General features: G+C 39.8%; 1 protein-coding gene across 2 annotated transcripts; it reads left to right on the top strand.

Moving 5' to 3' along the window:
• The first annotated feature begins 11 nt into the window (after positions 1-11).
• LOC114149230 (TNF receptor-associated factor 2-like) lies at positions 12-14,018 on the top strand. 2 transcript variants are annotated; one of them, XM_028024888.1, is made up of 11 exons: positions 12-254; positions 1,651-1,860; positions 3,230-3,308; positions 3,499-3,597; positions 5,065-5,226; positions 5,310-5,384; positions 6,170-6,244; positions 7,319-7,885; positions 8,813-8,990; positions 9,086-9,234; positions 11,128-14,018. In XM_028024888.1, the coding sequence occupies exons 2-11, from the start codon at positions 1,673-1,675 to the stop codon at positions 11,344-11,346; spliced, it is 1,791 nt and encodes a 596-aa protein (XP_027880689.1). In that variant the 5' UTR covers positions 12-254; positions 1,651-1,672; the 3' UTR covers positions 11,347-14,018. The 2 variants fall into 2 exon arrangements, with proteins under 2 accessions (XP_027880689.1, XP_027880690.1); XM_028024889.1 differs by lacking the exon at positions 12-254 and adding an exon at positions 279-574.
• Positions 14,019-17,981: the final 3,963 nt, after the last annotated feature.

Below are 17,981 nucleotides of genomic sequence, written 5' to 3'. Positions count from 1 at the left end.
TCTGCCTGTCAACCCACGTCCAGCCCACCGCATGACGTAACGCCCAGTCTGAAAGTGCAATGGCGATATTGGACAATAACAGCCATCGCGTTGGGGGACCACATCTGTATTATGTGGCTAACAGTGAAGAAAACACCTCGAGCCGGCTGCGACACCACATATAATAACGGCAGAGCGCACGAGCGGGAGTCCGCGAGCCGGGAAGGGGATTTCACAGCCTGCGCGCGGGATGACAGTTTAGACTAAAACCGCTGGTAAGTGCGAACTTACACTGCTTGCCGCGGCGTTCACAAAGAGGCGGCTTTTAAAAGGCTGAGCAGTTTGTTACAGACGGCAAAACGCTTCACATTTCAAAGGGGCGTGGCCGCGTGCTGAGGGTACCACTCACTAAAGGATGCTGATGATAGCTTAGCAACAGCGACAAGGAAGGAGAAGCAAGAAGAGAGGGGAAGAGAGACAATGGATGTGCAGCCTGGCCGCATCGTTTCTGGGCAGACTGCGAGGGAAAACGAGGAAGATCCCCAGCAGTCTGTTCCTGGTGAAGTGGAAGGAGCCGTGGATGCAGAGTGGAAATGTAAACAAAGGGTGTGGGCCTCTCAGCTGGCCTGTGATGCTCTGTCACACACACACACACACACACACGCCAATACACACCACCCCTTACTACTGTAAATCATGGGAAGGTTTTACACACACAATGGAAACACATCCACAGGCTCATCTGCGGATTGTTACCATCCCTGAGTCTAATTACTGTTGCCTTTGTTTGTCCTAGAAGAAAATAACAAACTTATTTGTTTCACTGAGCATTTAAAAGTAATCTTACAATATTTCTACAGATCTAAGGAAAGCATAAACTATATTTTCTAAGTTTCTGACCCTTCTGTGAATATTAACTCATTTTTGTTGAATGTCTTTCAGGATTTTTTTTTTTAAATCATTGTTTTTTTATTAGGATGGAGCCCTTTATTGTTATTCCAAAAAAAAAGAAAAGAAAAGTGAAAACTAGAATTGTATTACCTTACATAATAAAGTCAGGACCATTGAACTACACATTTCTGTAAACAAAGATAAGATATGTAAATCAAATTACATTTTCAGCTGACTAATATTGAAATCATACAAACTTTTTATTCACTAGAATATCTGGGATCCACACACCGCTAATAAATACAATAAATATATATACCTACTATTTACAGTGCTTACATTTAATAAAGCATAATAAATATTAATAATCATATCAGCACACTTGGGCTCAACAGGTCTCCATAACAACCACCAGATGCCAATTACCGTGGCTCTAAAAAGTGTTCACAACCCCTGTTACAATGTCACCTTTTTGTAATCTGCAAAAATGTGATCCTGATAAATGATTTCAAAATGTTGTCCGCACATGAGGTGATATTCATTTTGTACAGATGAAATATAAAAATAAAATCTAAGTGTGACCATCACTAAGCTACCACTTTGTTGACGCTCCCTTTGCTCTTAATTTGTGACCACACAGGATTAAAGCCACTGGAGGAAAAAAATAGAATCCTACTTCTGGGATTAAAGTCAGAATTGTGAGAACAACAACAAAAAACAAAGTCAGGGCATAATCCAAACTCTAGTTTTTCTTTCTTGACCTTTGTCGTCTCTACTCAGGTGTGACGTGTAAACAGACGCCATGGCCACACAGGAGCCGTCCCCTCCGTCGTCCATGGAGAGCAATAAACCCGGCTTTCCCAAGAAGATCCTGGGCAACAAGCTGGAGGACAAGCACCTGTGCAACTGCTGCCACAACATCCTTAGGCGGCCATTTCAAGCCCAGTGTGGACATCGCTTCTGCTCCTACTGCTTCAACAGGACTGTGAGGTCAGAATCTGATTGGCTGAGACCGGGAAAACGGGAACCGTGCGACTGGTCTTTGTTGTCGTGCTGAGCTTGTGCGTTTTTATAAACAAAATCAACAACGCTATGCTTCAAAATGATCTTAGGATACATTTAGATTTCATCTCACATCTACAAAGGCACCAGTCGACACGGAGCCGGATATTTACCACCAGGATGCAGTGGAGCCCCAAAGACAGAAAGCAATAATGTTGATTCTGGAACTGCGTTTCATTGAGACACAAAACTAAGTCGTTGGTTTGTTTTATGACTATGATCCATAGTGGACTAAAGGCTGCAACAAATGAGAATAATTCCAGGTTTCCTTTTCTTGCTTTTCCATTTTTGTAATTGCTCAGGGTAATCATCTGAAAATATTTTGTCTCATAAGCTTTGTTTTAGGCAAGAATAAACAGAAACAAGACCTTTTTTCACAATGAAGCTGAGAACTTAAATTCCTACAAAATAAAAGCAATTCCTATGTATGTAATTTTAAAGAATAATAAAAAAAAACATCCTTGCTGATATCTAAACATCTGACATCACATTTTTCCAAGATAAAAGTGTAGTGGCCTTCTTTCAGCCTCCTGACTGTCGGTGACGCTTTACTGGGCTGAGTGCAATTCAAATTCTGGCACCATTTAAATTCACTCCAGCAATTTCTTTGGCATCGTAATAACAAAATTTTAATGGATTATTTTGAAATCGTAGGTTCTTAAAACTCTGCGCTGCCGGTGTCAGTCTCAGCTGTGCCGAGAGCACCCCGACCAGCAGGGGGCAACCACGCGCGGTCGACTTTTTAAATAGAACAACAATATTAAAACTTTGTGTTTTTATGTGCAGTTATCGAGATTTTTTAAATCAACTCCCAAAGTGTCAAATTCCTTATTTTATTGGCATATAAATGCCAATTTTCCAGCGCTGCTTGTAACAACAAACAATTACTCGACTTCACCTGGTCTGTATTTAAAAGCTCGTCATTAAACGTGATTCCAGACCTAATGAGGAAGTCAGAAAATGTAACTTGTTTTCTTCTCCTTATTTAAGAAGTAATCGGAAGTGATTTATATGAGACTGAAACAAAGGTCCCCTAAATATGTAGGGCCGGCTCTGAATGTGCTCTGTAATTATAATTAATGTAACTGCTAGCTTAAGCTGAAAAAGTTGTAATAAATCGCAACATTTCGATTTATTACAACTGAAAACATGTTGTAATAAACATGTTTCGAGTGGAAGAAGGGAGCATAGAAGGTATAGATTTTCTGTTTGTACCCTCCTCGGTGAGCGCCTGGTGATTCATGTATTCAGAGAACAAGATATAAACTGATTTTTGTTTCATTTGGATCCATTGCAGTAATGGACCCCAGAAATGCAACGCTTGCATTAAAGAAGATCTTTTTGAGGAGCCGACATCAGTTTTGAAGCAGGGATGTGTGAGTATCACGCCGTGTTGAGACTACTTTAAGAACAGCTGACTTGTTTCAATGTTGGCTTAATTTGTCTATTTTTGTTTTCCTAATACTCAGCCGAATTAACCATGTTTATTTTATTATTTTAGTCCTGTAAAAGAATCACATTTATTGTCCATCCTGTGTCTTTAAAAAAAAAAAAAAAAATTTCCAGGCGTTTCCTGACAATGCTGTTCGAAGGGAAGTTGAAAGCCTGTCTGCGGTTTGTATCAATGAGGACTGTACTTGGGAAGGAACTATTAAAGAGTATGAGGTTTGTTCCTCCTCTTTTCTTTGCTTGTTTTATTGTAATTCTGACAAACGTTCAATGTAAATATTCAATTGAATCATCCCTCAAAAGAGACATTGCAGGGCATCAATGCAGTGTAAATTTATAAGCACCTAAAAGCACAAAAATGCACAAATTAAAAATAAGCCAGAATATTGAAAATAAAGATAGAAGTTATATATTTGTGTAGTATAAACCTGCACAGATTTAGAGTTTTTATTTTTATTTATTTTTTTACATATATTTAAAAGTCTGCTTACTGTGTCTTTAAGAAAATATGTTGTTGTTTTTAAGCTTCTGATAGGTTCGTTCACAAGATGTAGGCCTAGTCGAGAAGTAGCCAGATATCTGGGAAAACAAATAAATTCTTATATGTTTTGGCTTTTCGTCCACACGAAAACTCTGTTTAATATCACCCAAAATGATTATTTAGAAAAACTTTGACCAAAGTGGCAATTTGAAAAAACTCCATATTTCTGTGTGTATACATGGGAAGACGACATGGTCTTGTTTTTTAATACTTTACATTCTAATATGTTACTTAAATGTAGTTCAATCTATCTATCCTGGCACCATGCTTAATTCCTAACAGGAAGTTGTGGTTGTTTTGAAGTGATGTGATTGGCTGACGCAGGTTTTACACTGCCCCCTATGGGTTTGGCATGTTTAAAACAACGCTCAGTGGTGAATTTGTGCAGATTCATGTGGATGAAAACCTTTCATGTGTGTGCGATATTAGCTTTTAAAAAAAAAAAAGATGTAGCACAGTTCTTTGTATTTCTAGCCTGAGGCAGTCACACCAGTTTTGTCTGAAGCAAAAGGCCAAAAATCCCAGCATACTACAGTGAAAAGCTTTTGATGCAAGTCTCTAAGTTTGAAGGAAATTCCACAAAATACTTTCTGTTCTTGAAATTTCTGAACTTGAAGAAAGAAAAACAATTTCACTTTCCTTATCCTACCTTTAAGCTAACATAAACCAATTTTCTAGCAGACCTAGAACATTAAAAGTTTAGTATGAGTTAATGTCAGAATATTGAGGAAAAAAGTTAGTGTGTCTTTAAATATTGCGTGGTTTCAACTTTATATGTGCATTTTTAATATATTTTTCCGGTGTTGCTCATAACCTGGTCTGTCAAGAGACTGTACCACACCCTTACTGTGCGGACCCCCCTCCTTCCTGCTGAGATTAATAAGCACACCCTGTGTTTATGCTGTAAACAGCAGTGTTTATTTGGGGAATTTCCATGAACTTGCCTTTTATGCTCGCAGGTTAATGTGGGAGCTTAATCTTCCGCTAAATGACTTGTTTGGACTGTTGCGGAGTGATTAAAACGGAAACCTTTAAAGTAGCGGCAGTGTTTGCGCAGCTCCCTTCGTGTATTTGCACAGCCGAGGGCGTCGCCGATCTGCCGCTTTGGATTCCCTTCAGCACCATCTCCTCTCTCCCCGCAGCTGAATCACGAGGGGAAGTGTGAGTTCATGATCATCCCCTGCCCCTCCTGCAAAGAACGAATCCGCTTCAACGAACAGGAGCGCCACAACGAGCGGGAGTGCCCGGAGAGGACGCTCAACTGCAAGTACTGCAAGGAGCCATTTCACTTCAAAAACATCAAGGTTAGAGATTGCTGCTTTAAATTGTTGGGAGGGCGCGGGAGCTAAAAGTGTTGCTTCATTGAAAGTATTGTTGCTTTTTTTAGGCTCATGACGAAATCTGCCCCAAGTATCCGATGATCTGTGAAGGTTGTGCCAAGAAGAAAATACCCAGAGAGAAGGTACTTTTGTAAAATACGATAGTATCTTAATAACTATCAATGTACTGACATTTAAATTCATCTAGAAAAACGCATAAAACAGAAAAATACACGTATGAATACACTGGAAAAACACAGTCTTACCAAGTTTTGTTCTAGTTTTTTGTACAAATATATTAGTACACATGAAATAAGACAAAACTCATTTACAAGTACCTTTTCAACAAGAAATAGGAGCTTATTTTAAGTCAATAATTTCTTAATATTGATGGGGAAAAAAACGTGTTCCATTGGGAGATTATTTCACTTACAACTAATCATATTTCCCATGTTATAAGTGACATAATCTGCCAATGGAACAAGTACTTTTTCATCAATATCACTGAATTATTGACTTAAAACAAGCTCCTATTTCTTGCTGAAAAGTTACCTGTACATTAGTTTTATCTTATTACTACTGTACTAATATATTTGCACTAGAAACTAAAGCAAAAATACATTTTATTCCCTATTCTATTAACTAAAGCAGCCATCAGTCCATTCATTCTTTCATCCATTTATTGACCCAGTCTGTAAGCCAATCTGGAAATGTTAGTATATGGTGAACATTTTTGACATTTAAAATTTTTTTAAAGAGCGTTTGAAGAAATCTAATAGGAAAGGTGGAGAAAGCAATAATTTCAGACAGTAAAAGTATTTTTTATCTCTTAAACTATTTGTAATTTGTTTAAATAAAAATATACAATATATCTTATCTGTTTTGGATTGTCCGAGTCAGTCGACTTTGTCTTTGTGTTTTATTTCAGTATGTGGACCATATTAAACTCTGCACTAAATTCCGAACTCCATGTCGATTTCATGTCGTTGGATGTGACATGTCTGTAAGTAGCCTGAATATTCATCACTTCTCTGGGTTTAATGGTGAGACTTGTGCACCTATTTGAACAAAGTTTGGAAATCCAGTAAAACTTTCAATTTTGGCATGTTACAAAAACAGACGACATAGTATTTTATTGGAGGTTTGTGTGTTCCTTACTCTGATACCCCTAAATATGATCCGCGGCAATCAGTTCCAATGAATAAACAGAGTCCTCTGCCTGTGTGGGTTTCAATGTCGGTATAAATACAGCTGATGGGCCAAGGTCGGAGATACGGTGGCCCTGAAGTGCAAAACACTTCAATAATTCACTAAGCACAACTACAAATTACAAAACACAACGACATTAAAACGGAGGAGGTAGCTCCCAGTGGGACATACTACAAAGGCCAGATTTGGTTATTTTCTTTTTGTTTTTTCTCAGTTTGGGCAAAACATAGCACTGTGACTGTCTTCCTGTCTGTCTAAACAAAGACAGCACGAATGCTAGAATAATATAGTTCTAAAGTCCGAAAAGTGGTATCGTCCGATCAGCGACTGACTGACTGGCCTAAGGTTAAGGGGTGGCACAGGACAATAAAGTTGTATGGCATCAATATAGATATAGATGTTGAAGTACTCCATAATCTCAGCTATGGGGATCGTGTAGATGCTGAATAAAAGAGAACTGAGAACAGAGCCTTGTAGAACTCCATATGATCTTTGTTTGCCTAGACTTGTATACAGCTAAAAGTCAAATAAGGTCTGTCTCTGTACCTGACAGTCTTGCTCAGCTGTCTGATCAATATCAGGATGTTGATGTTAAGTTGTAGCATAATTCTTAATCTGTGAAGAGATTAAGGAAATTAATCTCTTCACAGATCATCCGTCTAATATTATACTGTCCAAACATGGTGAAAGTTAACATTTTTTCAAATTTAAACGAATCGTGTAGTAGTCCAATCATCTTGTCCACAGGTGTCAGGTTGATTAACTCATAGCTAAATATAGTTTATTGTATTAAAGATAATACAATATCTTTAATATCCTCTATACGTTTATTTCACCTACGGAATTTTCTTGCTTATTTCTTGTTTAGGTGGAGAAAGAGAAGATTCATGACCACGAACGCGCTTACGCCTACGAGCACCTTAACCTGCTCCTGCACTACATTATGGGTATGAAGGTGAGCATGGAGGGCCTGCAGCCCCAGGGACTGGAAGTAGCCGGACACAAACTGTTAGAACTCCAACAATCCCTCAGAGAACTCGAGGCCAGAGTCTCCCAGCTCAGCACCACCTCTTCTGGGCCTCCCGTGCAGGGAGCTGCCGCTTCCTCCTCTTCTTCCTCCACCTGCAGTGCCGGCCCGGCCCCATCAGCTCCTCTTCCTCCACCTCCCACTCTTCCTCCAACGCTCTCCGTGTCTACCTCGTTCACACCCCTGCCCAGCTCGGTGGGCGCAGCGCTGGAGCTCCAGCTCCACAGCGAGAAGACAAAGGTGGCCGAGCTTGGCCGCAGATGCACGGAACTCGAGGTCAAGGCGGGGACGTTTGAAAATGTGGTGTGCGTTCTTAACAGGGAGGTGGAGAGATTTGCCACAACCATGGAGGCCAGCAACCGGCAGCATAAACTGGACCAAGACAAGATCGAAGCTCTTAGTAATAAGGTATGACTTCGGACTGCTGGTGAGTTTTGGTTTCCTCGAGTCGACCGTCGTTTCAGGAGTTGAAGACGTCTCACCAGTGGTGAATTATTCCTGTCAAAGTATGCTGCAAAGCTCAGGCAGCTATTAATATGCTATAGAGTAGGAGTGCAAACAATTTGTGTTTTTTTAGATTACATTTAGTTCTAATCAATTAACTAATAATGTCTGCACAGACCCGTTTTTCCAGTGTTGTAATTTGGCCGCCATCCAGCAGAGGGCGCCGCTGGCCATCCTTACGCGGAGCCAGGAATAAAGATGGCGGAGCTATACGGGGATGATAAACGGTCCAAACAGTCCAGTCTGGGATGTAAAATGTATTTTATGTGGCTCTGATTTTAAATATAAACACTCCACAAGCTCCTCGAGTTATGATCTTTAATAGCGCTTATTCAGCCAAGCTGCATGGCAGAGCTGCGTCAATTTACTGACGTGCTACGAAGCGGAGGGGAAAACAGGAAAATTGTAACAAGATGGGGGAAAAAAACATGACACCGATACGCACGGTTGATTTTAAGGTCTGTCACGAGTCAAGTTTTAACATTCCTTCAAGATCAGCAACAGACTGTACTTCTCTCTATTGGTGGAAAATTAAGAATATCACACATTTATTCATTTCTTTTTTCACCTTTTATTATTCAGTTCAGTATCCTAAGAGGTTCCTGTGTTATATTTTACAAATATGTCAATGTTAATAACGTGAGCAAACCACAGTTTTCTTAGGTTTATTCACTTTAGCAGAGCTGACACGAAATAATGTTAAATGTAATGTTTGTTTTTAATTCAGCATAGCCCTATCATGAAAAATGTTGCCCCTTAAAACTTTGCTGCCTTACTTCGCCCTCTATAAGCATGTTTGAGGTAATACCAATACATGCATGTACCTTCTAGGTGCGACAGCTGGAGAGGACTGTCGGACTGAAGGACCTCACGGTGGTGGAGATGGAGGGCCGACTGAGGGAAATGTCCGCCACCACGTTTGATGGCGTCTTCATCTGGAGGATCTCAGACTTTGCCAAAAAACGACAAGATGCCATTGCAGGTCGGGCTCCTGCCATGTTCTCACCAGGTAACAATATTTCTTTCTAACCTTGAGTTTGAAGCCCAAAACAAAAGCCAGTCTCCTGGAAGACATCCTGCTGAATGTGCCTTTTCCTTCTCCAGCTTTCTATACTAGCAAGTACGGCTATAAGATGTGCCTGAGGATCTACCTGAATGGGGACGGGACGGGGCGTGGCAGCCACCTGTCCCTGTTCTTTGTGGTGATGAGGGGACTGAACGACGCTCTGCTCAAATGGCCGTTCAACCAGAAGGTAAAACACATGAAGAGGCATCGTTAGCGTGCAAATGGCTTTTAAATATTCCTCAGTCTGTTTTTACTTAAAGGTCCCTGTGGACATCTTAATCTGAAATAAATGGATTATGTACATAACAACATAGATTTAGGTAGTGTCTAATGGTTGTTATGGTGACCTGGTGATCTAATAAGACCACACCCAGATGCACTTAAAAACCAAAAGCATAAATAAAAATGATAATTCATCTAATTTACTTTGGGCAATTTTTATGGAGGCACATTTTTATGCATTTTACTATGCATATTTACTATTGATCAATCAATTATTTTATTTATGCCATTAGGTACATTTAGTTAAAGTAAAGTGGGTGAGATTTCTTCAAAACAAGACATTTTGCACAATCACACAATACATATAAATATAATATGATTAAAGGTGACCAGGTGCTCAATCCTTTAAAATATTAAAAACAATAAAATAATAAAAACTCACAGACTTACACGCAGTGTCCTCATTAGGACAAGATTCAAATGATATTTTAAAAAAGTATCGGTTAAAATTTAGTTAAAATACACAAAACCCTAAAATTTTAGACCCCCTAGTAACTGACGCCCCAAAATCCTGCATTAGGATAGTAATAAATACAATTCATGAGGTGTAAGGACGACAGTTAATATAAAATTAATTATTAGGGTCTGTACTGAAATAGCAATTTCCCCCTTGTGGATAAATAAAGTACAATAAAGGATATTCATTCATTACAGGCAAATTTGGTGCACATGTATGCCAAATGTATGCATTTGTGCCTCAAATATTGCAGCAACGACCCAATGACACATTTCTTAATCTTGTCCTTCAGCATGCTTCACTGCTGAAGAAATGTGTCTGAAGCTGAAAGTGAAACTGACAGCCTCTCCTACTTGTTTGATTAATTCAGCTGATTATTATCTAGTGACTTATAGAGAGCTGAATGTAATTCCCAATCAGTAGATCTTTAAAAATTAAAACATAGACATGCGTAAAACAAGATGCAGACGTGATGGCAAAAGTCACACTTTCTGCCCTGACATGTTCACATCCAACATGCAACAGGAACGCATCAACACAACGCAAAAACGTAAAACATGTGACAGAAATTCCCATCATTTCCTTACATTTAGGCGTGTAATATCTTTATTAGGCCATTATTCATGGCAAGTTGGGGGCAGTATCTGCGTTTCCATTGACCATAAAATTGCACAAGTTGGAATTACAATAATACATTTGCTTAATGGAAACACACCAATTTTGAAACGATGTTTTTGGTAAAAAAAAAGTTAGGTTAGGTGGTTTTTCAGTTATATTGACATTTGTATATTTCACAAGACTTCAATGGAAACATTTCTTTTGCATTACTCCAGTTTGTATCCAACAGCAACATGGGTTTTGTTGGCACTTGCCTCCGTGGACCAGAGCTCTCACAGCATCACAGAGTTCATCAACATTTTTGTTTGTCATTTGAAAGTGTTAAAACTGTGGCTCTTCTGTAAAACTGGTGACTAATCTCCCAAAAATGCAACATCCGTAGCCCAGTATAAAGGGCTTGTTGCTTCAGCGCCTCAATAAGAGTCCAACGTCTTCTATGATGACTTATGATGATGAGCGCTAGCATAGTGGCAGAAATATCGTTGCTGACGTCTTTTTTTTTAAAGCCATATTGAATGAAAAACGTATTCGAGTGTGATTTTAATTTCATTCCTCATCTCATGGAAACACCGGAATTACAAAATCGTGCTGTTTTTAGCAGAATATCGACAAAGTTTTGCACACGTTCGTAATGGAAACACAGCTACTGTGACGACAGCTTTAGCTACTGTAAGTTGACTTGACCGTTTCAAAGTGGATCTCTCACAAATGTTTAACACCCAGGTAACACTGATGCTACTGGACCAGAGCAACAGGGAGCACATCATCGACGCCTTTCGACCCGACGTCACTTCTTCTTCCTTTCAAAGGCCCGTGAGCGAGATGAACATTGCCAGCGGCTGCCCGCTCTTCTGCCCACTCTCCAAGCTGGACGGAAAGAACTCGTACATTCGCGACGACACAATATTCATCAAAGCAATCGTGGACCTCACCGGCCTCTAGGCGTCTCCGTGTCGACGGTTATGGTGACCAGGCAGCTCCCTGACCAATCAAGGCTTCTGTTTTTTTTGGCCAGCTGTGGCCCCGTTGTGGCTCTATGAGGGCCACGGTACCGTCCCTCGCAGGAGAAGGGTGTGCTTGCGGCCGCATGCCGCAGCTCAGTCCAGACGGCGCTGGCATTGTCATACCAGGTGGTATCTGTGCGAGAGCCATCGTCATTGATGTACACTTGTTTTCTTTCAACATCTTCCTCAATAGGGCGAACATCCTTTCTTTTTAGGATTCCTGGTTGAGCAGCAGCGTGGCTCGGTAATCCACGGCGTTGGAAGAGGGAGGCACGTTGCAGTGGCGTGACAAGGATGAATATTTTTAATCTTCTCAACTTGTTGGCTTTCAGCTTGTGAAAGATTGTCTTAGAACAGGATTGTAGATTACTAATAGTTTGTGTGGTTATTCGGATAAATCTGGCGTGCCATAGAGGTAGGGCTTCTTCTTCTCAAAGGTCATCATGGATATCGTGAGCTTGCTTGTGTTCAGTGAATTTACATAGACAAAACGTGGAGTTACGTTACAAATAAAATAACCGGCTTCTTAGCGTTTCTCTTGGTTTTTCTCAGCAAACTGCATTCCGCCGGAGATTTATTTATTTATTATTTTTTCAAACGAACGACTCCTTTTTCTCAACCTAGCTTCGCGAAAGTTAGTCATTAAAACCCATTGGTGATTTAGCTATTCGTGATGGTGGACATTGCCTGCATGCCTTCGGAGCCAGGCTATGTTTTTTTTGTTGTTGTTTTTTCTGTTTTTTTTACATGTTGCGTGTTTGTTGCTGTTTAGGGTTCGGTGGTTTGGTACATCTGTGGAAGATACAGCGGAGTTACCATGGAGTCAGGGCAGCTTGCCTGTCAAGCCTGAGGCATAACGCTTGCATGGAGTTCTCCTGCAGGATTTGCTCACTCGCTCACAACTCAACACATAGTACTGTGCCCCACCACGGACTGAGGTGAACGCAGATTCACGGGATCGTTCGTCTGTGCTCATAGTTTCCAGTGCATACCGTACGCGTTTCTGCTGCTCTGAGACAGAATGCCGACGTGAAACTTTTATGTCAGTGCAAATAAACTGCAAGAGATTGTAAAGCGTTGTTGTAGGTCTCGAGGCCGTCTCTGACGATATTTACTGCCGATTTGATGTTTTACGCCGATAAATCTTAACGGCGCTTTCCCCTTTTTTTGCGGTAACGCACATTCGACGTTATACCTGCTTACGCTATCATTTTATTCTCTCCCCCCCTCGATTCTTCCACTAGAGGTCGCTGTTGTCGTGTGTTTCGCATGCTGAGGTGTTAAGGTTCATGCTGGCCTGTTTGGAAACCAGTTTTGACCTGTATTGAAACCTCTCTGTGCATGGGAGGCTTCAATTCATTTTTGCTATGGAACTTTAAGCCGGTTGACTCCGTGAGCCGCGCGCGGAAACCTTTATTTGTATTTGTTTGGATGAGGATACGTGAACATAGAATAGTTATTATGTTATATTCGGCACTGCTCCACACAGGCAGAGGCCTATATTCACAGTAATGTATAAATATGTACCTTTCATATCATAATGTTGAAATAATCTAAATATTGATGTTAATATACACAAGATGTTATAATAAACATAGTATTACTCAATACCTTATTAATTCTATATCTATAGAGCAACTTTTTTTTTTTTCTTTGATGGTTTGAACAGGCCAGGACAACCTTTTTGTGGAGTGAGGATTTGTAGAGTGCAATATATGATTACATCCTTTATCCAGCTTTGAACTTTTAGCTAAAAGGGTTTAAACAGGTCACACTTATTTGTTGCCGTTTGTTTACATTAGTCATTTTTGGAGCTGATGAGTCGCGACCAGTTTTGAACCTTCTAAGGAAATGTGGTGCTTTTCTGACCACGAAACACACAATTTCATCAATATATGAGACTCTTTAGTCACTTGTTGTTCGTGGAACTTGCTAGCTAGCTCCTAGCTAGCCAGGAGAACCATTTAGCTGTTCGAATTTGTTATGAAATACACCGAGTTTTTGTTCACAACTTTAAAACCTTTTTAATAAAGTCTTAAGGATGTAAAAAGTCCGATTTACATTAACTTTTTAAACTTTGAGTGTGCTTGTACCGTGCCAAACTCTAATATTACCTCTATATGCTAAAAGTGTTACACTGCAAGATTTATTTTATGTTCTATGCTAAAATATGGTGCCAAATATGTTTCTATATGAGTTTGGATTTTTTTATTTTTTATTTAAATGCGTATGGGTGTTTTGGCAAGCATGTCACTTTCTTTTGACATGGTGCATGGGGCCATTACTAGTAGAAATAATTATTTCATACCCATAAATTGGTCCTCACATGGCAGAGGTTTGTGAATGTAAGCTTTAATTCTGCATTTTTCTTTCTTAACAAGTTGTTCTGTCATGTGATGCAACTGACCAGAACCAACTTTATTTGTGCACTTTCTACCATTTGTCTAAGCAGGGTATATATTTTGTTGAGTGATTTATGTACCTTGAACTCAGAGCCATATATACATATATATATATATATATTCTGATGTTGATAATTGATGTGTCATGCTAAAACAGCTCTTGCGGTCTGTAATAAAGTTTGTTGGTGGTTTTTGCCACCAGAGTGTTTAATGTCTCATTCTTTATTTATTTGCTTGCATTTAAAAAAATAAAATAAACCAGATCTACTCGCAGAGTGTGCAGATGGAGTTGGGTTAGCATAAAAAAAACAAAACTGTAAGGAACAAGTAAAACATAAATTATGGTCAGTAATATTTTGTCATAAAAACAGTTGAATAAGCGGTATTGTCAGGTTTACTTTAAACAAATCAATAACGTTGTCAAAATAACCTGGCAGGCTAATGCTGCAAACCAATCAAACTCATCCATTCACCCTCTAACACAAAATCACAACGAATTTTCCTGTTTGTTTAATTCTGTTGGGTTAAACTTATCGCTATGTCACACCAGCCAGCACATTCTGTGCACATGAATCAGAGACATCGTCAAGTCTCCAGAACGGTTTCATAGCTAAGCTGGGCTGATGCGCTCAAAGTGTACCGTACATATTTAGATTTTTATCGGCCTTCGTAATTCCCCTCTCTTCTATTCTCCATGGCTGCTTAGAAGAAAAACAAACAAACCCCGAAGCACATGTTGGGAAACCCGCAATGTCTCCAAGTAATTCCACAACAAAAATCGTTTGGAAGTGTCGAGAAGAGAGCCGGGATGGAAAGAAATGGGCAGATTTTATTTTATTTTATGGACCCAATTATATCCAACATCCAACAGGCACCTGCAAAACAGCCTCCTCTACCGTGATTACTAAGAAGAGTCGCCAAGCAGACACAGACGATGGATCCAGTGGAACTTGTCCGCTCCAGGTGACTGCACATTGAACATGGTGCTTTATTTATTGCAGTATAAAAATTGAGGTTCTGAAAGTCTTTTGTTTTTTTTTGTATGTTCTTCATAGAAGGTTTAATAAATATAAACAGTGTGTCAGTGTGTCACCTGTGTGACTGTGACATCAAATAGTTGAGGCAAAACCAAAGAAACTGCAAACCTGCTCGGAAATCAATCAAAAGTAAAACTTCAAAATGGGACAGAATTGAATTCATACCAGATCGAGTTCCAAAGCTGATCTCCCTCCATGACGCCGCTTGTTTCGGCGCCTCGAACCCCGCTTGCGTCCACCGAGCCTCGTGGGTAATCAAATTCGCCTCTGGCCTAAGCTTAAAGGACTGGAGACCTTGTAGAAGGAACGTTTACACTTTTCACACTGGAATCTGTCAAAATTTCTGCTAAATTATTATTTTTTTTAAAACAGGAAAACTTAGTGAAATTCTGAGTTCCGTTCATTTTATACACAAGCTAGATCACGCACACAGATGTTAGGTGTGTACAGATGCACTCTATCTTGGGCTGCGGTCACCAAATACAAATTGTACCAATTAGAACCGTGTGCTTTTCAGTGATGTTAAATATACGTACATTTGTCGCTGTGGTTTCTCAGTTCTTGCTTTTCCTTTTCTCATTTTTTGGAGGTGGAGAAGCAGGCTTCTAGTGTGTTTTCTTGTACTCTCTTTATCCTTCTTCCCTCCTCCGTTCTTACCAGAAGTGGAGGTGACGAACGGTTTGTAAAAAGAGAGTGAGTATGTTTAACCCGTATCAAGTTATTCTTGCCTAATTCTGCAGCTGCTTGTTCCAGAGCGTCCGGACTCGATGGGGACCTCAGAGGAGTCCGAGCAGCACTGGTGATGTTTTCACAATCACAAACACCAACAGAACCAAAGGGGAAAAACTCCTAAAGTCAGCTGAGTTACCAAAAATACTTACTACTTTCTTACTAAAATTAGATCGTACTTCGTGCTCAACCACAAACACAAAATTGTAAAATTCACCTTTAGTTGTGTGACCTGGGTGTTTTTTTTTTTTTTTAATGTTTCAACTCTTCATAAAAGAAAAAAAGTATGTGCCTTTTAGATTCAGATACAAATCTAAAAGGCAATCAGATGAGGAGGAAGGATCTGAAATGTCATTGAATTTAGTGCGTGAGGCTCATTCCTGTGCTCACTAGAGGGCGCCACGTATCCATCAAAAAATGACTATGCCTCTGTTCTTTGTGCAGAACACCTTTAACAGGCACATATAAAATAACGAAACAAATGAAAACATGGAAACTGAAGACACGTCTACATCAGGGTCGAGCCGTTGAGTCTAAATGCGTCGCGTAGACGGAAACCGTTCTCTCGTCATTCTGGCGCACGAATAAAATAGTTTTACCTTTCGAGACAAAAATAAAACGCAATCTTTAAATGTGTGGGATTTACCATACACAAGAAATGTCAGTTTACAGTCACCTTAATATTTAAAAGGCCTGCTCAGCTCCTCTCTGAGTCACAAGGTGGAGGAAGTGAACTAACAAAGCAGTGGTTACTTCCACAGGATGTGGTCGGGCAAGTCAGCTCAAATTTTATTTGAAAAAAAAAGTCTTTCTGTTGTCTGAAACTCTTTTGAAGGTCAAGTCAGACACTTTTGAAACTCAACGCACTCTCTTAGATGTGTGGAAACAAAAATACTCATTATGTAACATGCATTTACCCAACACTTAATACTTCTTTTTAATACGTGGTAACTTTGTTATAACTGGATTTTGCACTAAACGAAAAGAATCTGGCATGTACGTTTTACAGAAATGTCGAATGCATTTGTATTTTGCATGCAAGAATGAAATGTTGACAAAACGTTTCACCAAAGACAACACAGAGAACAATGCAGACTGATGTGGTCAGTAAATGAAAACCAAATAAATAAGAGCCACAAATAGTAGAGACACCGGATATATCGGCGCAAATTTCGGTATCGGCCGTTATCGGTAAAACTGGCTTGATGTCAACAACCGATATTTATTTCCAACTTGATGCCGTTTGTTTCTGGAGAACAAATTGGGGAGGTTAGTTATGTGGTGTGACAGTGATGTTGTGCACACATTTGAAGGATGCAGTCAGGTTTAAGAAACGGTTATGAAATGCATCATTTTGTGACCGCAAAAAAACATTTTCTTGGGTCTCACTGATGAAAACGGAAAATGAACTCATCATCCCGAGGAAATCATTTGGAAATTTACTGGAGAAAACGAGAAATTAAACTTAAAAACCGAAAGTCAACTCATCATCAAGAGATAACTATTGGGAAAATAAACTTGTCAACTCGAAAAAACAGAAAATTCACTCACCATCTCGAGAATACCACGGCGAAATGAACTCAAACCAGAAATTAATTTGCTCTCTCAAGAATAGCTTTGGGAAACAAGTTGAACATTTTGCAAACACCACAAAAGGACATCGCGAAATACCTTCAAATACACGAAGAAAAGTACAACACAAAACGTCAGTAATTTCAAAGATAGATTAAAAACAATAACAATCTTCACTTCGAGCATAAATTCACCGATTCCATCAATTCGACATTATTTCACTATCGATTACAGAACTTCTAAAGGTTATTTCTAAAACTGTAAATTACTATTGGTGTTAACTTGGCTGATTCTTTCTTAAGATACTATTCTAAGAATTAGTATCGTAGTAATAATTGACAGCTTCACTGATAGCAGTAATAACTGCATCATACGTCACACTGCATTCACACGTATTCCCGTCAGACCGGATGTTCACGTTCTCCTCTCGTGGCTGCGGAATCTCCCCACGACACTTTGGCTTCCACATTTTTTACAGACTGCTGGAAAGCGATGCAGTCCTTCAAGCGATGCTTTTTGGCGTCTCTGTGCAATTTAAATATTTACTCGCGCTGTCACGTCTCGGCGTTTGCCAGTCTCACTTAATAAAGACGGATCTTAATAATGGCCGTTTGTCCTCTGCTCTGCTGTTGGCAAGCAGAGGTGGATCAGAAGCCGGTCTCTCCAAACCGTTTGTTTGTTTTAGTGTTTATTACTAATGTCCTGAGGCCGAAGTGAGGAGCACAGAACAACGTCCCCGCTGCCAGGAAGCTGTGCAGTCACCAGAAAACGGACTGGAAAATGGCGTGCAGTCAAAAACACAAAGACACGTTTGAAGAAATCGGGCCAATTCG

Source organism: Xiphophorus couchianus, chromosome 8 (genome assembly GCF_001444195.1).
Source record: "Xiphophorus couchianus chromosome 8, X_couchianus-1.0, whole genome shotgun sequence".
In the NCBI taxonomy this organism is placed as follows: domain Eukaryota; kingdom Metazoa; phylum Chordata; class Actinopteri; order Cyprinodontiformes; family Poeciliidae; genus Xiphophorus; species Xiphophorus couchianus.
Note: the sequence above shows the minus strand (reverse complement) of the source record. Positions and strands in the feature narration are given on the sequence as shown.

Bases quoted from the DNA above. Each gene is read 5' to 3' on its own strand.
- LOC114149230 (XM_028024888.1), top strand. From the start codon at position 1,673: ATGGCCACACAGGAGCCGTCCCCTCCGTCGTCCATGGAGAGCAATAAA. The intron at 3,309-3,498 runs GTGAGTATCACG...AAAAATTTCCAG, and splicing joins CAGTTTTGAAGCAGGGATGT to GCGTTTCCTGACAATGCTGT. The intron at 3,598-5,064 runs GTTTGTTCCTCC...CTCTCCCCGCAG, and splicing joins GAACTATTAAAGAGTATGAG to CTGAATCACGAGGGGAAGTG.